The following is a 23,955-nucleotide window of genomic DNA, read 5'->3' on the forward strand; positions in this document are numbered from 1 at the left end:
AATCTATTTGAAGATTTAATTGTGATCCAAGGCATCAGGGCAGCCTGTTGGTAAGCAGCCTGTACTGTAAGTAATGCTTGAATATATTGATCTTCTGTATATCGATCTAAAATCTAAATAAGACCCCCCGTGCCTGGCTTTGGCCCCTCACTGTCCCAGGACCTCGCTGTTGGTAGTTACAGCTCTGTGTTTGAGGAAGCGAGGGAGCTGCTGAAGTGAGCGTCTCAGAGTGGCTGTTTACCGCCTCTGGCGCTTTTTTGAAATCAGAACGCAGCAGCTCTGAGCTGAGCTAGTTTAGTCATGCACGGCTTTGTGTGCATCACCAGAAAAATGTCGAGGGAGTTAAACAGGCACCGCAGGAGAAAGGTGGAGGTTGTGTTGTAGAAATATGCAGATTAAATGGTTAATTTGACACACGAGGTCTTCTCTGTGTGGGACCGTGATGAGTGACTGACCCGTGCCCTCAAATAACTCATTCAAACTCAAACTCTTCAGGTCAAGGTGGGCCTGGGGTGGTACTGACCCCCTTGTACTCCAGCACTCAGTGGAATAAAACTGATTTTGCTTCATTAGCTAACATTTACGGAGCAGCCACGTTTCCTAATGCATGTTTATGGAGTTATTATAACACGGACCTTTGTCTGAGAGGATGGTAGTGAATCTGTGGCACCCTGCTGGTCTAGTTCTTGCTCGCCTTGAGTAGCTCTACGAGCAGTTATCCCCTCTGAGTCACTGCTCCTGGTTAAATTAGAGTTTCAAAGATAAACCACTCGACCTCAAGTGGTTACGATGACTTTCCAGCTCTTTATTTAACCCGGATATTTCTGTTCTCTGTCTTTTCTCTTAAGCACGCTGATGGTTGGAGCTCAGAGTCAGCTGTTGTTGTTGCACATTGTCAGGTTACCTGCAGCATGTTTGTTGTGAGACAGTAATTAGAAAACATTAAAAACCTGCCGTGCAGGGCGTGACACGTTTACCTGTGAAGTCCAAATATAGATGGTGCTCGCCACATTGTCTAAGAAAGTACTGAGTCACTGAGTAACGAGACGAACTGAATAAAGCTTCATCCTGATCGTTGTTATGATGTAAACTAAATCAGGCCGTTCGTGCTGCTGAGTGTTTGGTTGGATGATCAGTAGGATCTGATTGTTCACCATCAGGAGCTGAAGTGTTAACGAAGCCTGTTTTTGTCTCTGTAGATAATCTCAGGCGATTTGTTTTATAAGTCACCTGTTTAACTTAGAATAAGACTTGGGGGCGTGGCCACATTATCTGATCAATAACATGGCAGCTGTGCTAACAGACCTGAGCTCCAGTTTGTCTCCAACAGTCTCCATAACCACACTGATGTGATAAAGATGAGCACCATCCTCTTCGTCAGACCTGGGTATGGTGCAGCATCCGGCCCTCGGGCTCCGTGTGAGGTTAAAGTGAAACTAAGGTTCAAACATAATCCAAACCACGCAGCATATTAATGACTGACCTCGTGCTATGATGGATCCTCTCAGACGTTCTTGGCTGAAGTTTGGTTTGTTTTCATTGTCTTCTTCCTGTCATGTGACGGCGTTTGTCTCGTGCTGTCAGGGACCCTTGACATGAAGTTCAACCCCGTCCTCTGTCTGCCCTGTTCTCATGTGCTTATAGCTCTGTGGCTGATAACAACTTTGCACATTATTGTGACTCAGGTTTTCTTTCTAGTTCATTTTGAATGTTTATATCATCTTTACATGGAAACTATCAAACATCCTGCGAATCTCATAATCCTCTACCATGCATGTCTAACATCTGGAGAACAGAAACACTGATCGTTTTATTAGAGCTGATAGAATCTGGATCATTTTTAACTCAAACTTTGGCCTTTGGGAGCTGAATGTACTTGGACCCGGATATAATAATGAAGTAATTCCCCTGCCTTTAAATGAAGCCTGCACACCTGTCTCACAGGTGGATTCTGAAGAAGAGGGACAGACTTTGGTATTTTTCCTCTCGACACTAAAGCTTTCCGAGTTCCTCGTGTTTCTCTCTGACTCTGAACAGGCTGCGACTTCCTGCTTCCTCCAACCAACATGAAAGTTTCAAAGTGCTGCTCTGGTTACAGATTCCAGCAGGAATTCATCAGCACTCGGATACAGGTCTCATCTGTCATCATAAACATACCAGGGTCTGCACGGTGATCTCACTGCAAGGCAATCTATCACTGACAGCTTCACATTGTTTCTGTAACAGGTGAAGAGTGCAGGTCACGTTTAGACGAAGGCTTCAGGTGTGGATGTCACGGCAATCCTTCACCCGGCTTTCCTCTCGGACTGATTCAGGGATTATATTTTATCCTCGCATGCAGACATGATTCACGAGTGACCTGCATGTTTCCTCCTCATACATTCGTCTCATGTCTGTTTTGGGATGAGTTTGAGGATCCACGAGGATCCAAAATCAGGAGAGGTTATTCAGGAAAAACAGCCACAGCACATCTAAGTTATTCCTCTGCTTCTGTCGTGTTTACATCAGAGGATAAAAATGCATCTATCCTAAAACCTGCAGCTGTGTACCTGCTGCAGTCACCACAATGTCTGTAGAGAGATTACACAGTCCTTAAGAATCGTAAACATCTCAGCTTATCACTTCCTTTCATCATGGCGGCGTTTTTGTGACAGCAGCAGAGCAGTGACATGATGACATGAAGCACCAGAGTCACACGCTCTGTTCTGCTCTGTTTCGATGTCGCATTGATGCCGAAAACCTCAGTAGGACAGATGCATCACTGCAGTTATCCTGCTGATTCAGTCAGAAAGCTCCACCAGGTGTCTGTGAGAACTGATCTGTTCATTTCAGTTCTATGTTGGTTTACTGTGCCATACAATAGATGGACTGACTGTGAAGATCACCGATGTTGGCGTCTTGTCACTCTGGATGTGACAAATCGGCGTATCTGGCTGTGAAACTGGACACGCCTCCTTTTTGAAACAAAGCGTAACCAAAATGTACTAAATGGATTTGACGTGCGGAGGCGTTTCAAACCTGCCAGACAGAAAATGTTTCTTTTTTTGTTCTCAGTCGTTTCTACAAACCAGAGAAGTAAAAACTCCAAACACACTGAAAGCAGATGAGTTCTGATGGAGTCAGAAAAGCAAAGTTTAAGTTTGATGTTTCCTTAAATATAAAGGAACAGTTTTGAAGGAATAAACCTTCTTTTATCTCTGCAGATATAAAAAGACGAGATCTAGATCCTGGAAAAGCATCAGGAATCAGAAAGAATTGAGCCTATAAACAGAATCAACAGTCGCTGAGTTATCTCTAAAGTCTTCTCTGTACATTTGTCTGTGTGGAGTTTCATGCTCGCAGCGTCCTGAGGCGATCTGATCGTGCAGACTGGATGAAGGTGTCACGCCCTTCAGCGGGAGCCGCTCGCACTGAGCGCACAGCTTGATGTGAGGGCGTGGAGGTTTGACACCAGTGTGAGCGAGCCCTGTGGTCTCAGTGCAGGATTTAACAAGTAAACCAGGCCGATGCACACACTCGTAGCTGCTTGTAGATCGAGGTGAAATTTTGTGATTCATCAGTTTGTGTAGTTTTGTAATGACGACTAATCTTTCTGGGAAACGAGTTTGTTTTTTCTGTGTTGAAGTCATCGTCACTGAGATGATTCTGATGTTTGTTGTTGTTTCTGAGGATAAAGATGCTTCTCATGAATCTGATCGATTTACTGGGACTAAAGATCTTTATCAAACATGACTGAGTCACCACCTCATGACTCGTGCACAGGAGAGATGTGCTCTGAGAGCTGACTACATCTTTATGTAGCCCTGGCTATATAAGTAGCTCATTATTTCAATTTGTTCATTAATATTGATAGTTAATTGCAAATGTTTAATGTGTTCAAGAATGTATACCTGCTTGTGTGTGATTTATTTCCATATAGTGTAGTTTTATTGCATATTTAATACCATAAGCATTAAAAAGGGAGTATCAATAGGAAAGTAACAACAGGAACCCAGGGCCCCTCTCAATAGAACGTGGGACGGGTGTTACACAATTATGGAGGCACCGCTGGGATACTCCCGTGCTTAACTTTTCTAGTTTGTTCTTTAAAGGAGTATTTTGTTTACAGATTTTCACAGCCTAGCACACCAGCATTAGGGTTTGTATGATAACTACTCGAAAAGAGTCTCAAATTGCACCTGAGCTTAGTAGCTGGTGCAGTAAAGCAGGTATAGACCCAAACCGGACTTTTGTACTGCATGATGTTCCTTCTGATTTTGACTTATCAGACATTGAAGAGACAGCTCAGTCAGTGAAAGCTTTTGGAAGAGTAAAAGTGAGAGATAGACTAAGAGACACCCAGACAGGCAATAACCTTGTGCTGTGTGAATGCCGTCAAGCTACTCAGCCAGACCGCATACCACCACATGTACAGCCATTGAATGGAGGTCCTGTCTGGAAGATTTCCCTCCTCACAGAATCTGTGAGGTCAGTTGATGACTTCTCAGCCAAGCTTAAGAAACTAATGGTAGAAGAAGGCAAAACAATTGATGATGTTAGTGCCTTGCTGTCTACTGAAACCCCACAGGAAAACTCCCCTGAATCCATCATTCGGGCAGTCGGAGACAAGTTAGCGAAAACTATGCGACCTACCAGTGAGAATACTGCATCTCGACGTCTGCGGATATTCTCTGGCCACTCTCCCACTCCAGCAGGTGAAGAGAGCCTTGATAGCTGGGTTGAGCAGGCTCGCCTGATGATTGAAGAGTGTGACTGCTCTGAGAGAGAGAAGTGAAGGAGAGTAGTTGAGAGCCTAAAGGGACCGGTGTTGGAGATCATCCAAGCTGTACGGCGAGATAACCCTGATGCTAGCCCGGAGAGCTATGTAGAGTCTCTAGAAAGTGCATTTGGATCCCTGGAGTCAGGTGAAGACTTGTACCTCGCCTTCAGGAGCCTGGGTCAACAGCGAGGAGAAAAGCTGTCAGACTTCCTGAGAAGACTGGAACGCTCTCTGACCAAGGTAGTGCAGAGAGGGGGTCTCCCTAGCCATCGAGTCGACCGTGCACGTATTGACCAGCTTATACGGGGTGCAACTGAGTCAGAGATAATGTTACTGCAGCTAAGACTCAGAGAAAGAAAGGAAGAGCCACCCGCTTTCCTGAAGCTGCTCAGTGAGATTCGAGAAGAAGAAGACCATGCAAGAGTGAGGCATGAGTCAAACACCACAGTTAGACAAGTGAAAGTTGGCGAAGAGACAAAAGCCAAATCGACAGAGGTTCAAGAGCTCAAAGCCGAGCTCAAAGAGTTACGCTCTGAGCTTAAAGAGTTAACAAGCAAGCGCTCAGATGCCGAGCTAATGTTGAAACAAACCAAGAAAGTTGCTGAGACTGGCGCGGAGAATGAAGTCCAACAGTTAAAGCAGCAAGTTCAACAGTTACAACACCAGCTGACCGTTATGGCAGTGTCACAGGGTTTAACCCAAACTGACTCAACAAAGAGAGATGGGAGAGCCAGACGAAGCAAGGTAAACAGACCATATGCTGCAAAAGATTCAGAAAGTTACTTCTGTTACCGGTGTGGGGAGAATGGCCATATTGCCACCCACTGCATGGCTCCTGAAAACACTGCCAAAGTAATTCAGAGGCTACTCGGAGCCCTTCGTAGGAGCAAAGAGGGAAAAGGAGCTACAGGTGGCGCTTCTGAGCCCACACAGGTCGGTTCCATCCGGAAAAGTTCCTTGCACACATCCTCACAGGGTGGACTCCCAGAAGGATTGGTTGGCCCGTCCATGATGTGACCATAGAGGGACAACCATGTAAAGCTCTCCTTGACAGCGGCTCTCGAGTCACCATTATATTTGAGAGCTGGTATTCCCGTTTCATCCCCAATGTGCCCATTCTTCCTTTAAAAGATCTCGCCATATGGGGACTGAGTGATTCCAACTACCCATACAAGGGGTGTGTGGCAGTTGAGGTGGGTTTCCCCCCCAACTCAAAGGAAGCTGTAGAGACAGTCACTGTCTTGGCCTTGGTGTGTCCAGATCCAAAGAGCCCAGACCCGGTTCCTGTCATCATTGGCACTAACTCCCAGAAACTGCATTCTCTGCTGAGAGATTGTGAAGAGGTAGGAGGGAAAGATGAGATTCACTGACTGAGGATAAATAGTCTCTCCTCAGAACTGCCCTCATCACTCATTAGCCAACAAACAGGCGTGGTGGGTCATGTGAAGTGGCAAGGCCCCGGGCCAATCACTATCCCTCCTTGTGCAGTACAGTATGCAGTTTGTAAGGTGGAACAACAGCAGCCATTAGACAAAAGTATTCTAATGGTGGAGGTGGGCGAATCTACAAACCTCCCAGCTGGAGTGTTGGTCCCACCTGTAGTACCTCCATTGACAAATGCCAATTTTGCCAACCCCAGGTGAAGTTCTTGGGACACATTGTCTCTGCTTCTGGAGTTGCCACTGATCCTGAGAAAGTGAGTGCGGTGACTCACTGGAAGAAACCCACTGATCTGAAATCCCTAAGATCTTTTCTCGGATTTTGTGGATACTACCGGCGGTTCATCGAGAACTACTCCGCCATAGTCCGCCCTTTGACAGAACTGACCAAGGGATATCCTCCTGCACAGGGTAGCAAAAAGGGTGTCACTAAAGGAAAGCAAAATAGCTACTTTCGAGTTGCCGAGCCTTTTGGTGATCGGTGGACCCCAGCTTGTGATGACGCCTTTCAGAGCATTGTTTACAAGCTCACACATGCTCCAGTCTTGGCATTTGCTGATCCAGCCAAACCATACATCCTACATGTTGATGCAAGTTTGGATGGGCTAGGAGCAGTCCTGAACCAAGAGTGCCCAGAAGGACTCCGCCCGGTAGCGTTTGCCAGCCGCAAGTTGAGTCATGCAGAACGGAACTACCCAGTTCACCAACTGGAGTTTTTGGCTCTGAAATGGGCAGTAGTGGAAAAGTTCCATGACTACCTTTATGGGGCTAAGTTCACGTTGAGAACTGATAATAACCCACTCACCTACGTCCTGACCACTGCCAGGTTGAACGCGACAGGTCATCGGTGGCTAGCAGCACTCTCCACCTATGATTTTAGCATTCAATATAAGCTCGGCCGTGAAAATGTGGATGCCGACTCACTGTCCAGGAGTCCGCAAGACACAACAGATGGATGGGTGGATATCCCACCTTCTGGGGTAAAAGCTTTGTGTCGTCGGATCACTACAGATGGTTTTCAAGAACACACCACCAGATTTGTTGACCAGCTGGGTGTTTCGCCAGACGCCATTCCAGCTTTATATGCAAACTTCACTCAGATAGAAGTGGGCCCGCTGGAACAGCTAAGCCTGAAAGAACTGTCAGAAGCCCAAGACTCTGATCCAGTTATAGGTGTGGTGAAACCTCAGGTTGAGAGAAACCAAAGTGTTTCAGCTTCCACGCATGCAAACCCAGATGTTGTGTTGCTGATACGAGAAAGATCCAAGTTAAAGGTTAAGCGTGGCCTTCTGTACAGAGTCACCACAAGACCCTCTGGTCGAGAAGTGAGTCAGATCGTCTTGCCTGCTAAGTATCGGCCAATGGTACTAAAATCAGTGCATGATGATGCTGGTCACCTGGGCACAGAACGAACTACAGAGCTCATTAAAGATCGGTTTTACTGGCCCAGAGTGGCATCTGAAGTTGCAACATACATACAGAACTGTGGAAGGTGTGTAGCTAGGAAGTCCATCCCACAGAAAGCTGCCCCTTTACAGCACATTACCAGTAATGGCCCTCTAGACCTGGTCTGCATAGACTTTCTTTCTATTGAGCCAGACTCTAAAGGCATGGCTAATGTGCTGGTTGTCACTGATCATTACACCAGGTATGCTCAAGCATTTCCCACAAAAGATCAGAGAGCACTGACTGTCGCCAAAGTCCTTTTTGAAAAGTTCTTTGTGCATTATGGATTGCCGGCTCGCATTCACTCAGACCAGGGTAGAGATTTTGAGAGCAAGCTCATTAAGGAGCTATTGACCCTGCTGGGCATTCGTAAGTCCCGAACGTCACCCTACCACCCTCAGGGTGACCCGCAGCCTGAGCGTTTCAACCGTACTTTGCTGGCAATGTTGGGCACCCTGGATCCAGCTAAAAAGCCTAAGTGGAGCCAGCATATAAGCCAGCTAGTACATGCTTACAACACCACTAGAAATGATGCCACAGGATACTCGCCCTACTTCCTCATGTTTGGAAGAGAGGCGCGACTACCCATTGACCTGTGTTTTGGTGTGGGGTCAGATGAAGAAAATGACTTAAAGCACCACCAGTATGTGGCTAACATGAGAAAAGAACTTCAAAAAGCTTACCAGCTAGCCGCTGATGCAGCTTCCAGGAACAATGAACGAAACAAGAGACTGTATGATGCGAGAGTTCGGAATCAGACACTTGAGGAAGGTGATCGGGTGCTGGTTCGGAATCTGGGCCTCACAGGAAAGCACAAACTACAAGACAGATGGAACTCACTACCTTACATAGTGATTGCCAAGTTACCCAATCTCCCTGTGTATCGTGTAAAACCAGAGAGAGGAACTGGTATTGTGAGGACCGTGCATAGGGATCACCTGCTGCCCATTGGTTACATGGTCAGGATGTCTGCTCCATCAGAAAAGACAGCGCGACCAAAGAGACCAAGGACCAGGGCACAGCAAGTAAGGTGTGAAGATGAAAGTCAGACACAAAATTTGGAGCATCTGAGTGAAGATGATTGGTCCTCAGAGTCTGAAGAACAGTGTGTCTACTATGAACCTCCTTTAGCCTTTCGCGACAGTGTTGAACCTCGACGTGAGGAGGTTGTGAGCCTTCCTGACCATATGGAAAGTGATCATTCCAGTGTTCATGAATTGTCCGAGGTGGAGGAACAGGGGGAAGAACTCTCAGTAGTAGTAGATCAGACGGAGGAAAGTTCACAGCAACACCAAGACTTGGTGGAGGCTGAAGAGCTGGAGGACAGAGATGTTCCTACACCTAGTATCTCAGTTGGGGGTGCTGACTCAACCTATGACCTCCAAACAAAAAGGAGAGTGAGACCTGTTTTGCGCCTCAGTTATGATGAACTTGGAAGGCCCACTGACAGACCTGTGACTATTAGTTACCGAGGTATGGTAATTCAGATTTGCTGCGACCCTGACTCCTAAATGTTAATGCCCTAGCCAGTACTCTTTAGTGAGATTTTAACTGGCCTAATGAAAATAGGTCTGATGGGGACATTCAGACATTCAGAAGGGGGAGGGTATAGCCCTGGCTATATAAGTAGCTCATTATTTCAATTTGTTCATTAATATTATTTAATATTATTTCCATATAGTGTAGTTTTATTGCATATTTAATACCATAAGCATTAAAAAGGGAGTATCAATAGGAAAGTAACAACAGGAACCCAGGGCCCCTCTCAATAGAACGTGGGACGGGTGTTACATTTAAATGCTGCTTTGTTTGCTCGTTGGCTCCAGAAATACTCGGCTGAGTGTTTTACTGTTATTTCATTGATGTACATCAGCAGATTTGACATTAACAGCCAAGATAACCTGTGATGTAAGAAAATAAAGCCAAATCTTTTGTTTTAAAGTTGGAAAATCAGAAGTTTGAGGTCAGTGTTTCCTTATTCTTGTTGATTTGCTGCATTTCTAGTTTGGATTTAGTTTTTCTCTCTACACATGGCACAGTCTGTTCACTGTCGCTTCCTGCTCCTCCTTTTGCTGTTATTTTTCAGACTGACTGAAAGAGAGAAAATCGTAGGTCCATAGATTCCCTGCAGAGGTATCGATTAAGCTTAAAGGCTGTAGTGTGTGTGTGTGTGTGTGTGTGTGTGTGTGTTTTTTTTTTTCTAGAGGAAGGTAATCCAGATTAGAAACGTCAGACTATAATTCTGACTTGTAGTAAAACCATCTGAACCTCAGATTTTACGATGTGTAAACCCTCAGGTGTACCCGAGAGAGGTGAGAGCGTGATTTGTGGATTAGTCGGTACATCTCGGTTCTGAGTTTTAAGTTTGACAAAATTGCTGTATCAGCAGGTAGTGTTAGGCCACACCCCCAGCGAACACAGAAACTAAAACCGCTGCTGCGGACGCAGGGTTACTCACCTCAAAGAATCATTTTGGGGTGAAGTCTGATTAGTTTCTCATCTTTTTTCTTCAGTGATGTTAGAAATAGTTTCATGCTGTTGTCGTCCTTCATCCAAGGACGACAACAGCATTGGGTCAGTGCAGTACAGCGGTCGTGGTAGCAGCTGTGCTGAAGGCCGCAGCGAGCACTCGATCAGTGTGCAGATGATCGTTGGTGGTTCCCTGGAAACGAATCTGTCAGACTTCTGAAGAGTTTGCTGGTTGTGAGTGAATCATGTGAAAGGCTTTTGGATGTGTTCCCATCACATGTACTGCAGTCATGTCTCTTCAGGTTTTATCGATAGTGATAATAAATCACATATTTGCTGAGAGGGGATTTCCATCTGCTTTGAATATTAAAATTCTCACTTTGGATGAGAAAATATTTCCTCTAAAGGAGGAAGAATCAAGAGCTCACAGGTGATCAGTCGATACTGTCAGAGGTTAAATCAGGGACTTTTTTTTTTTCTTTCTAGTAAGGTCAGAGGTCACAGATGAGTGAAGCTTGAACCGTCTCTTCAGCTGAAAAGCGTCTACATGGTTGAATTTTCAGCCCTTTTCAATTATTGTACCATAATTCAGACTCCAGCATTTGCATGTTTTTCTTATACTGCATTTTATTACCCCCGATTTAATTTGACTGAAGCAAATCTTAAAGTGGGGAAAAAGTTCATAAAGCTCTAAATTATCACTCATAAATAAATATGCAGTCCTGTACCCAAACAGAGCAGGGCGATATGACCAAAATAGTTTTCACGATATACATTTGAAAATTTGCAATAACAATATAACTGATGATGTAATTGACACAAGACAAAATACTTTACAACTCCACAACTTTATTAGTGCAAAAAACCCCATCAGTGTATTTTCACTTAAACAAGCAGCTGTTTTTTATGTGCATTAAAGTTATATACAAATGTAACAGTGCAAATGCAAATTCGTTGCTGACAGTTTAACCAAAAGGCATTTCCAGTGGAAACTGGCCGACATATCCTCAGCATAACCATGTATAATATCCACAACACTTAAAGAGGTTATACACACACAATACGGTAATATTATGTTGAAGCACTGTACGTATCACTCCGCGAGGCTCCTGCCTATGATAGCCGTAATGCTCCGACAATCCATCAAGCAGTGCGGCTTCGTAACTTAGCAAAGTCGCACTAAAACGTTTGACAGATTTTCGAGCGCCGTGTACATAAAATAGTTTCGAGATCAGTAAACACAAACAGAATTCAAACATAAGGCACACGGGATTATAAGGGGCACTGTCGACTTTACAGAAAATCAAAGGATTGATTTTATGTGCGCCGTATTTTCCAAACAACACGGTAATAACGACGCCCCACTAGCACGCTCTACCAAAAATAGTGCTTTGTTGTGTATCTGACGGACGAAAGCTAAACCAGTTCCACACCACTGAAGTTGCAGCATTTTTACAAACCAGTTCTGGTTCATCGTTTCATTCAACGATCCGCTTTCACCCTTCTCATTCTCCGTCGCCGCCATGCTTTTTCCGCCATGTGCGTATGAAAACAAAGGCACTGCGCATGCGCGTTTTACCCATATTCTATCACAATATCTCATTTTCTTATCGTTGCCCAACATTAAACCGGTGTTACTGTGAACAGCAGGATATGGCCCAGCACTAGTCCTAATATCCAGAATATTCCTGTTATTCCTATTGACTGTCTGTCAACACTAATATTTCTGCTCTGTATTAAACCACATTTACACTAACAGTAAACTACAGTACAGTAACTTACAGGTTTTTGTCTCGTGTATTCGGCTACAGTTGAACCTTTTCAGGCTTCTCCCTTCTGTCAACTTTTAATAGGTTTTTGTTTTGTTACTGGACATTTATCGTACCAACTTAATTTTGGGTTCATTTTTAAACGAGACAAGTTGAATAAATAAAATCTGATTAAATCTCACGTTTTTTTAAAGCTTCTATTTGGTCATTATTCTGTGCAAAAAGTTAAAAAACAGAAAAGAAAACAAGATTTGGAGGCTCAGACCTGAGCTTCAGCTCGCAGCTGAATGCATGCAGCACACCTGTCCACACCTGTTCATTCATATAACACTGACGAGACACAGCAGGAAACACTCTGTCACTGCGACTGGTGCACAACAACCTGTTCACATTATAAAATGTTTATATTGATTTAGATTGCATGGTTAAATGCTGCTTGTATTCTGAAGCATCAATGGTAGAACTGACTTATATGTGATGTTAGACAGTATTGATTGGAGCCATCAGTAAATGATGTAATGACACGTGGATTTTTCTGCAGTCATCTCTACAGTTGTTGTCTTTTCGTAATGAACGTATTGATTTCTGCTTCCTTACATGCTGACTGAGCTAATCTTTGACCCAGTTCTGATAGTGCAGATTGATTGGGAGGAAGAGGGTGATGAGGCGATGACTCGGGTTAGCTGAAAACAAAAGAATCAGCTCGTATGTCGAGGACGTCGCTGCAGGGAGCAGGCAGTGAAACGTGGGGCCTGAAACAGGTTTTGAACGTTGAGTAATACGTCCTGTTTCTGCTCGTAGAAAGTCACCTCTGTCATGTTGTTCGGGCTTCTGAGGAGCTCCATAAAACATGATTTGTCTTGACATAAAACCACCTTCTTAACCACTTTTTGACGAGCCAATTAGGCGGATATTGTAACCTTTGTTCTGGCCTAATAATGCAGAAGGTTCTGAGAAACGTCTCTTGTCCTGCTGCCAAACTCTATTGTTCATGAGGGATATAGGATCTTTATTTTAACTGACACAGCTGAGAGGGAGGAACAGCCGTTTGATCCACATTACATGTTTTTACATGATAGAAGAAGAGCTCAGAGACACATTTATTGACTCTTTAATTCCTTTGCTTGAGTATCTTTTTGGCCGCTGGTCTGCACAACAGGTGGAAACGTTTTATTACCAACCTCGATGGTAAAGAGCTGCCGTAGCGAATCTGCTCTACAAAGACTGAATTGGTTCACCAGCAGATTGAGAACTATTACATTTCCGGGGCTGTACTGAAATATTATCACACATTTGAGGTGCGGTCAGGAAAATGAAGGCTCATCTTCTTGTCCAGGTCGGCATGATGTTCTTGTTCTCTGCACGTTTTGTTCGATTTAAAGAGCGTGGCTGCAAACACAGTGGTTCTGCAGACGTCTGTGGTAAAATGACCCTCAGCTCTGACCTCTGAATAGTTTCCTGATCAGTTTTGGGCTCAGTCACTCATTTCTGGTCATATTAAAGAAAACATGAAGCCCGTTCCCTGAAGTTTGGTGATTCTGACTTTCAGAAAAGACGATCACCCAGAGACCAGTGGGGAACCTCACGGTGGTGATGTCCACCTTTGACAGGATTACTTGCCACAACGATCAGCTTCTCCTGCATTTTGATGCTAAACCAAACGAGCGCCCACCTCACTCGTTCTGGATGTTTGCAGGAAGCGATTTGATTGGTTAACGGTAGCGCTCGAGTGTTTGAGTGAAAGCTGACAGCTGTGGTGGCGTTTGAAAAGTCTGTCTTTTCTCAACTTTTCAAGAAAGCAAAGAAACAGAGCCACAACCACAGGAGTCGCCCCCTGCTGGACATTCAGAAGAATGCAACCCTGAGAAACTGCTATGTTGGCTTCTCTTTGTAGACACTTTTCGTTCCGACAGCTTTCAGTCTGTTTAAGCTTTTTCAGCTCTTCTGGTTGTTTCCACTGTGACTGCTCGTCTTAAACGTGTTAAACCTGAGAGCTGAATGCAGAGCTACAGATCGCTGCCTTTTCCCTTGGAGGAGCATCTGTGGTTAAAAGTAAGAGCTCAAGTTTGTTTATTTTGCGTAAGCACTGACACAAAACCAGTTTTGTAAAGGATACTGGACGGGTCCTCCATGTCTCTGTTCAGTCGCTGTTTTGATTAGACTACATCACCACGCCTGTGTGCAACAAAACAACATTTTCTGGTATGCTGCAGATGATAATGGTTTAATGCAAGTGAAGAGGTGGAGGTGTGATAGACAGAAGAAGTCAGAATGAATTGTTCTCATCAAAGGGAGATGTGAGGCCATTGTTCTCCGACCATAAATATTTTCCTGTTGCTGTCAGCATGTTGGTGTTTTCACAGCTTTAGAGCTGGATGGCCAGAAACTGTGAAACGATAACTCGGTTAAAACTCAGTCAGTGGAAGTGTGATATCCTTGGAAGCAGGAAATGCACCTGAGCAGGTTCTTGTGATTGTGCATGATGATGCTGTCGAGGCCATTGAAGGAAAAGACTGTGTTAATATCATTTTCCATGTTTCACAGCTCGCTGAGCTCAGCAGCCTGTTAAAGAGTATATGCTACAATCCCTCACCTCGATACAGCATCTCTGGATCAGTCTAGTGAAGCTTATGAGACTAGTGGGATTTCTAAATATATTTATTTACTGCAGTGCTCCTCGACTCAATCACAAAGTAATCTAGTATCCACAAGTTCAGTCATGTAGGAATTGCTAGCAGCTAATTCGGCGTGCTGTTATTGTTGATGGAACATGAACAGATTCAAGCTAAAAACATGCGACTGAACTTTCTGCCTCTACAGCAACACTTTTTGTTTACATCCTCCAAAATCTTCGGATTCTAGGAATCAGCACATTCCAGGTGGAAGTGCCCGTCTGACTGTAAATAAATCCAAATTACTGGATTTTGTGTGCATATTGTTGCAAAGTGCGCTGCTACATGACAAAACCAGCTCAGATTGTTACAAAGTCATCTGATAAGCTGGAAACACGCCTGCTGCCAAAGTTCCAGCTTCAATAATAACTGGATTACAGAAGAACAACAACAGCTGCAACTGGTAAATCTGGAAATGCATCTTCACCATCAACACAACCTGCTTCTGTGAACCAGCATCAGCTTCACACTCCTTTGTTCAAGGTGTTGATAATGTTATAATGGCTCGATAAACCAGGAGGATTATTGGTGTAAATGTAATATTGTGTGGAGGATGTTTAGGTTTGTAATGTGGGATGGAGTGGAAGCTTTGCTTTTATTTTCAGCGTGTGTCTGTGTTTGTGTACCTGCAGCCATTATTGTTGTTAACATGAGCGATTAGCCTCTGAGATTGGATTAGTCGAATACTGAAAACATTCATTGTTTGTGTGATTCTGAAGGATGGATTATTTTAAGGAGGCTGAATGATGCCGTGTGTGTTTTTGTCTCTTTCTGTCACAGCTTGTGTGTGCTGTGTGTTGAAAGGCTCTCAGGTTGGCTGAGTGTAACTCCAGCACAAACACAACATTGCCCTGTTTTGTGTTGTGTGAAACTGGAGTAAATATGACCGTCCTCCGTCCTGTGACACATTTGCTGTTGGACTTGTGTGACCCCGTTCATGAACACAAAGGCTTAAGTGAAGCGTGCTCTCGTGCAGCACGCCCCAGGACTGTAAAAGAAGCTGTTTCCAGCACATTTGAGATCATTTTGTACTACTGCACAAAATCTATGTCATGTTTGATTGAGAGGGCAGGATACACTCACAGGTACACAGGTACGCCTGTTTAACTACTTGTTTGCACAAATATCTAATCAGCCAGTCACATGGCAACAACTCAGTGCGTAGAGGCATGAAGGCATGGTGAAGATGACCTTTGACCTATTCGGTGAGCAGCAGTTCTGAGGAAAACCTTCCTTGTTGACGTCAGCAGTCAGATGAGAATGGGCAGACTGCTTTGAGCTGATAGGAAGGCAACAGGAACAGATAACCACTCGTTAACCACTCGCACAACACATCAAACATTATGGGCTGCAGCAGCAGACGACTGCACTGGGTACCACTGAGGGTATAACAAACCCAGACTGGGCGATGGAAGGTCTGAAAAATGTTGTGTGCTGAGTTTCTGTCTGCAGAAACGTTTGAATGGTAAAGTTTATATAAATGATGTGATGGATCCATCCTGCCTTGTTTCAATAGTTCAGGTTGCTGAAGGTTGTGCAATGATGTGGAGGATGATGGCTCAGTTTAATCTCTGCAGCCTACCTGAGTGTTGTTGCTGACCATGTCCATCCCTTTATAACCACAGTGTACCATCTGCTGATGGCTGTTTCCAGCAGGATAATGCTCACTGTCCCAAAGCTCACATCATCTCAAACTGGTTTCTTATCTCTGAACCTTTGGGATGTGGGGGAACAGGAGATTCTCACCATGCAGCTGTCAAATCAGCAGCAGCTGTGTGATGATGTCATGTCAACATGGACCAAAATCTCCGAGGAATGTTTCCAGCACTTTGTTGAATCTGTGCCATGAAGAAATGGGGCAGATCTGAAGGCAAAAAGGACTTTAACTGATACTAGAGGTGTACCTAATAAAGTGTCCGTAGCAACTGCAAACATGAGATGAGGCTGCCCTTCCCCAAAACAGTTCCAGCTGGAACCTCCCTTTCTCTTGTCGCTCTGCTGCAGCGTTACGAAAGCTCAGACACAGAATAAATTCTGACTGTGAAAAAGGTGAAATCTGCCTTTCATGCATGTCGAAGCTTCAGTAACTCTGAGTACATAACACAAGCATGTGCATGCACAAACTCCCACCAAACTAGCAGAGTAAAATGAATCCACAGCAGAGATTAATATCTGTAATGTTAAGAAATACTGATCAAACCAGCAGCAGCTACTGAATAAACTAAACAAGGGATGGACAGGATTCAGCGGCTGACTCAGCCTCTGTTTGCTGTACGAGGGCTTTAATGAGTCACCGGGAGCTGCTGATGGAAGATGGACAAAAAGTGAAAGAATACAGGCCACAGTGGAGACGAGAGCTGGACTGAAGCCTTTCTCCAGGGTGAAGTTGCCCAATAGAAACTTTGAGCTGAATACTCAGCTAAAGTGTGGCGAAAGAGCCGCCCTCTGCTGTGCTTCTGTTTGCTCAGAATAATTCATGTTAAAAGCTGATAGACGAACCCAAAGTGCTGTATAGAAATACAAACAGGCGCTTTGCTCTGAGAACCCAAACCAGCTGTTGTTTGTGAAATTGGCTGAGCGTTTAGGGAGTGCCTGGAACGACCGCTGCAGGCTGAATGTTTGCCAGACACGGGGCGGGTCTGCAGCAGCCAGTAAGCTGCAGCCGCTCTGCTTCCACTGCACCAATAACTGCTGCTGCTGTGGCGTGCAGGCAAAACCAGGCCAAGTGTTTGTGAACGCTTTCGAGCGTTTTAAAGTGCAGACATGTTCCATGTTTGGAAAACGAATCCTGTTTTCACCCGTGCATCTCCGTCCTGCACAGGAATAAAATACAGAGAACACTTCCTCTTCGGAAGAAAAACTGTCAGTACGGCGAGAACACGCTGCTAATAATGCTGACATGTTGACTTTGGAAAGGAAGGAGGAAACACATAATAATAAAAGCGTCTACGGACGTCTTTCTGTTTCTCCCCTTTCCATAGAAGGAACTCAGAAAAAGATGAAACTTTATCACACCACCGAAGAATTCAGAAAACCACAACTTCTGACTTGCTTTGTCATAAAATTAGCTTAAAAATGCAGTGCAGCATTTTTTTTATGTGGTAAATGCAGCTTATTGTCAGTGTGACGAAAAGCATAACCTAAAAAGGAAAATTATTAAATATTTTATAATGATATACTAATTTTTAATGAGTAAACAAAGAAAATGTAACTATTTTTAGATAAATATCATGGCTTGTGTTAAAATACAGCTGTTTTAAAGAGGTGCAGACATGAAACGTATATCAGTATCAAAGTTTTGGTGAATAATTGCAACACGACTAAATTAAGTCAATTAAACAAAAAATAATTTAAAAATTTATTATATATGATTAACAAAGTCTATCAAAACATCCTTTAAAAAATCATATCCAAAGCATCCGTGCGTTGAGGAGACGTCAACTAAAGCTGAACAAGGTCCATGCTGTACTTCCATGTAATACCAGATTGTACCAGGAGATGGTGCTGTGACCCAATCTAACTTTTATTTAACAAGCAAAAAGAAGAGATTTTATTTAAAATGATGAAAAGCAGAGCCTCTCAAGAAAAAGATGAAGTTAAAAGTAAATATCAGGAGTTAAACAGCAGCAGTCTGAAAACATCTCAGACATGTACTGGAGAAACGCTGCCCCCTGCTGGTGACAGTTTCAGTTGAAATTTGCAGAGGTTGACTACAAAAAGCGTCTTTCACAGTATCAGAGTCTGTGTGCATGTAAAATTTAACCTGAAGTTTATAGAACAAGAATAGATCATTCTTGATAAGTAATTAAACTTTAAAAATAATCATTTAAAATAAGCATGTTTGCATTTCCTGTGCTGGTGAAGGTCAATAATTATACTCCTTCTCCTAAAAAACCCTCCTCGTGGGTCGGGGGGGGGGGGGGGGGGCGTTGGTTTGAAGAATGAAGCCTTTCTACACCCGCTCGACCTCCACCCGCCTGCTGTTTAATTTCTGCTGTTAATCAAATCTGTGAATTCTAACCCTGACACACTGACATCTGTTGCCTTGGTGTATTAACATAACAGCACACATTGTTTTTTAACATCAGTAACAGTAGATCTTTGTCTGCTGCAATAAAGAGAAGATTCACACAAGTCGGGGCTGGTTTGTGCCGATCGCTGACAGTGTGGGAGACGCATTTTCACCCTCAAGTCATCTTTAACAGGGTCAGAGGTTACACTCACTTTTTTTTTAAAAGTAAGGATGCACAGCTCACAGTTTTCCCTCTGTGTGAGGGTTCTTTGTTCTCTGACATCTGTTCACAGATTTTTCCAGCTGTGTGGAAATACAGGCAGGAGGTGGTGTTGGACTCGCAGCAGGCTGCAGAATGTGCAGGACACACAAAGCTGTCTCTGAACTCAGTCATGTGACCTGTTTTGGTTTATGGAGTCACTTTGGTTTAATTCGACTGAAGTTCAGCAGAAACAGGAGCACATCTGCAGACCGAGCTTCCACGCTGTAGAAAACTAAGATCCTTTACATGGATGAATCAAACTGTCTCAATACATAAATTTGTTTGAGGAACATGCAAAGTGTTGTTAGCAAAGCTGTCATGCAGCCGCTGCATGACAGCTTTGCTCATCATACAGGGAGTGCAGAATTATTAGGCAAGTTGTATTTTTGAGGAATAATTTTATTATTGAACAACAACCATGTTCTCAATGAACCCAAAAAACTCATTAATATCAAAGCTGAATGTTTTTGGAAGTAGTTTTTAGTTTGTTTTTAGTTTTAGCTATTTTAGGGGGATATCTGTGTGTGCAGGTGACTATTACTGTGCAGAATTATTAGGCAACTTAACAAAAAACAAATATATACCCATTTCAATTATTTATTTTTACCAGTGAAACCAATATAACATCTCCACATTCAACAAATATACATTTCTGACATTCAAAAACAAAACAAAAACAAATCAGCGACCAATATAGCCACCTTTCTTTGCAAGGACACTCAAAAGCCTGCCATCCATGGATTCTGTCAGTGTTTTGATCTGTTCACCATCAACATTGCGTGCAGCAGCAACCACAGCCTCCCAGACACTGTTCAGAGAGGTGTACTGTTTTCCCTCCTTGTAAATCTCGCATTTGATGATGGACCACAGGTTCTCAATGGGGTTCAGATCAGGTGAACAAGGAGGCCATGTCATTAGTTTTTCTTCTTTTATACCCTTTCTTGCCAGCCACGCTGTGGAGTACTTGGACGCGTGTGATGGAGCATTGTCCTGCATGAAAATCATGTTTTTCTTGAAGGATGCAGACTTCTTCCTGTACCACTGCTTGAAGAAGGTGTCTTCCAGAAACTGGCAGTAGGACTGGGAGTTGAGCTTGACTCCATCCTCGACCCGAAAAGGCCCCACAAGCTCATCTTTGATGATACCAGCCCAAACCAGTACTCCACCTCCACCTTGCTGGCGTCTGAGTCAGACTGGAGCTCTCTGCCCTTTACCAATCCAGCCACGGGCCCATCCATCTGGCCCATCAAGACTCACTCTCATTTCATCAGTCCATAAAACCTTAGAAAAACCAGTCTTGAGATATTTCTTGGCCCAGTCTTGACGTTTCAGCTTGTGTGTCTTGTTCAGTGGTGGTCGTCTTTCAGCCTTTCTCTGAGTATTGCACACCTTGTGCTTTTGGGCACTCCAGTGATGTTGCAGCTATGAAATATGGCCAAACTGGTGGCAAGTGGCATCTTGGCAGCTGCACGCTTGACTTTTCTCAGTTCATGGGCAGTTATTTTGCGCCTTGGTTTTTCCACACGCTTCTTGCGACCCTGTTGACTATTTTGAATGAAACGCTTGATTGTTCGATGATCACGCTTCAGAAGCTTTGCAATTTTGAGACTGCTGCATCCCTCTGCAAGATATCTCACTATTTTTGACTTTTCTGAGCCTGTCAAGTCCTTCTTTTGACCCATTTTGCCAAAGGAAAGGACGTTGCCTAATAATTATGCACACCTGATATAGGGTGTTGATGTCATTAGACCACACCCCTTCTCATTACAGAGATGCACATCACCTAATATGCTTAATTGGTAGTAGGCTTTCGAGCCTATACAGCTTGGAGTAAGACAACATGCATGAAGAGGATGATGTGGACAAAATACTCATTTCCCCAATAATTCTGCACTCCCTGTATGAATCTATTTATGGAGAGGACAAATATTTGACCTGCTTCTGTTTTCCCCCTGAAAGTTTCCTTCTGCAGAGACCGTGAACATCCCTCCTGTTCTGGTGAAACCACCTCCAAGTATGTACATGTCGCATCACTGCAGGGCACATCTATCTGCTGCCGCAGTGACGACATGACAGCCAGTGAGTGAAATCCCACCGCTCCACGTTTTAAATCAGCTCTCGTGCTGGAGGCGAGCACAGAGGGGCTGCAGAGATGCTGCTTCCTCTCTCCGTCCACATGTGCCGGCACGATCACACTCAAGGATTCGGTTCCCAAAAGGCTGATTGGAGGCGGCACGTCGATGCTTGTCTGTTGATGAGATGTTGAGACATTTCAGGAAAAATGAGGAAACCCCAGACAGGCTGAGGCGAGACTGTTCAAAGGAATCTCAGTAAGGCTGTGAAGTCTTACCTGGACATTTTACTCAGAAGACGTTTTGCCTTGTTTGTTATTCTCGTCAGCCATCTTTGTAACAGCTCTTATTTTTAATAGTGATGCACCGATCGATCGGCCAGGGACCGGAATCAGACGATTTCCAGTGTTCTCGGCCCGACCGGTGACCGGCCGGTCAGTCTCACACGTGTCCAATCACAAAATAACAAGTCTGTGACCTTTCAGTGAAACTTTATAAAAATGAAAATATTTCCTGGCAGAAGAACGTGCTGATTGGTTTGGACAGTTTGTGGTGAAATAAAGTTTTTGCAGGTTTTTCAATCATTCATGTTTCCCCCCCAACTACCTTAAACCTTTCTAAGCTTTATCAATAGAAAGCTCCTCACAACAGGAGTTTGGATCAGAGTGAACAGATTGTCTTCATCAGACACATGTAACATCACCTGGCGCTTATCAAGGAGCCTGATAACCTTGATAAAACAGGCTGATAGCCTGTTTTATCAGGTTTCACACCACAAAGAAATAAACATGGTGGATCAGAGTGTGAAGCACAGACGAGTCCCACCTGCACAGCTGCACGATTCATTTTAACTTTATTTACAAAGACAGGAGTCTGTACATGATGACGAGGTCATGATACAGTCAGAGGTAACTGCACAATCTGACCGACAGACAAACTGAGTCACGTTACCTGATGTGAGTTCCTGCAGCAAGCAACAGTCAAACTCTGCCTCCTTGTGGGTTAAGAAGGTATTACAGCCACTCGTGTCCTGCTGTTTGTGTTTGAAACCTCACAGTGTAGCAACTTTATGAACAGTTGTTGTCATTCGTTATTGTACTGCTCATTTCCAGCTCCATGTTTTTACACTTGGACTCAACCAGAGCAGCTTTGCATGAGTCACAGTTCAAAATAATCCTTCTTTATCTTATACTGGGCTTTGGTGTTGCCCCTTAGTACATCCTCTGTCTGAAACAAGCTCCTCCCACTTTAAGCCAGCTGTCTTCTAGAAGTTTATTTCATCACTTAGCAGCCATCTTGGTAACACCTTTGGGCAGCTAAAGCACAGTGTCAAACTCAGTTTGATTCAGTGAAGAAATGAACAGATTAATTTAAAAAGCAGTTGTGAGCTCAGGACAGCTGCAGGTACAGAAAGATTGTTGTGGTCAGATGATGTCGACCAGACGTTCTTTCACTGATCTAGAGCTGAACTTAAGTGTTAGACGAGACTTTGGGAGTCACATGAGGGAGCAGCTGAAGGCTCATCCCGTTCCTCCTCACACAAAGGAGCACATACCATCCTCCATCAGCATGATCCTGCTGATGGAGGAGGTCCTTTCCAGGTCCCCCCCGTATGATGAGCTGTCTCCTGGCATCTCCTCCTCACTCTGCAGACTGTGCTCAGAGACACAGCAAACCTCATGATGACACCCATGGATGTCCTCGCCTGTTCCACCTGAGAGGCTGCAGGTAGCGTCTCATGCTGTCAGCAGCAAAAAGCAAAGCTAGAGAAAACTCAGCAGGGATAAAGAGAGCGCACACAATGGTTTCTGCCTCACTGTCCAGTTAGGAACAGTTTAACTGCCTTTGTGTTGCACTCTGATGATGGAGTCAAACTCTAAATGAAGACGAGCACAACACATGGAGGCCTGCTGACGTCCTGCACGACTGCAGCAGCGTTCAGTCTGTAAACGCTGCATGAAACTGCTCCTCCTTGAAGTACTTACATCTCCTCATGCCTCACACGTGCTCTACAATCCTCTGCGGCGCTCTAATTGCTCGGTCTGAGCGGCGTGCATGCAGGGAGCGAGCGTTCCTCGTCAGGTGTCATTTTTCTGGCTCGCCTGTTCGTTTGTTTAACCTCTAAAACAATCAGAGGTGTGAGAAGAAAACCAACACAGCAGCTTTGACGTGAAGCAGCACGTGTGTTTGCATGGGTGTGTGTGCGCGTGCATGGGTGTGTGTTTGCACTTGAGGACATTAAATAACATGCATACATGCTAGTCTAATATGGTGCTTTATCTGTAGTGTGTTAGCAGGAGAGCTGTCATTATAATGACAGATGTAGTCATCGTGAGGTTTTAAGCAGAACTTTGACTTTTAGACGGGAAATTAATTTTAATCCTTCATGTTTTTAAAGTCCATCATTTTTCAGAGTAATTGGAAATCTTACCAGTGATAATGGGAAAGACAGAAAGTGCAGCTGCTGTGCACAGCTGTTCATGTTTCTGTGGTGTTGTGTGTTTCAGGTGGAGGACAGCAGGACGTGATGGTGTTTCTATCACTGCGGCATGTTTGTGTTTACTTCAGCTAACTGCTGAGTTTGGGGTTCAGATTGGAGGATTTGAGGATGTGCTTTGCTTAGTGGTTCATCTCCTGGGACGTTGTTGTGTTTTTCTGTTGTGAAGTGTGTGTTTTAATGAACACAGACACACGCACAAGCACAATGAGAGCAGAAACAAAGGTCGGTGACATAACATCCTCTCCCCTCTGTTTCCTGCCTCTGTGCACCAGGAGCCTCGACCCCGACCAGATGAGCGTTTCCACAGAGTTCAGCTACCAGACCGAGTCTGACTGGACGTCCGTGATCAGCCTCGACATGAACGCAGCGCCGGGAAGCCTGATGTCACCCTCCAAACACTCCAAGGTGGGTCTGAGTTAATCATCAGAGATTACAGATGCATACCTACGTGTGCATAACGTCAGAGCAGCTTATATTCCACCCTGAGAGGAGAAGCAGATCAATATTAAACAAATATACAAAATGAATTTATCTTCACGTCTTTATTGAACTCTG

The 23,955-nt window shown here is 44.2% G+C and overlaps 1 protein-coding gene across 1 annotated transcript in view; it reads left to right on the forward strand.

The window, feature by feature from the left end:
* LOC146685779 (uncharacterized) overlaps positions 1–23,955 on the forward strand; it is a 55,109-nt gene that overhangs the window by 803 nt on the left and 30,351 nt on the right. Inside the window, exon 2 of the mRNA XM_085441687.1 lies at positions 23,673–23,805. Within this exon, the coding sequence (XP_085297813.1) occupies positions 23,673–23,805 (133 nt within the window). The remainder of the gene's footprint in view (positions 1–23,672; positions 23,806–23,955) is intronic.

This window comes from Copadichromis virginalis, linkage group LG19 (assembly GCF_057382275.1).
Source record: "Copadichromis virginalis isolate Kocher_CV1m ecotype Utaka linkage group LG19, C_Virginalis_male_GT1.1, whole genome shotgun sequence".
In the NCBI taxonomy this organism is placed as follows: domain Eukaryota; kingdom Metazoa; phylum Chordata; class Actinopteri; order Cichliformes; family Cichlidae; genus Copadichromis; species Copadichromis virginalis.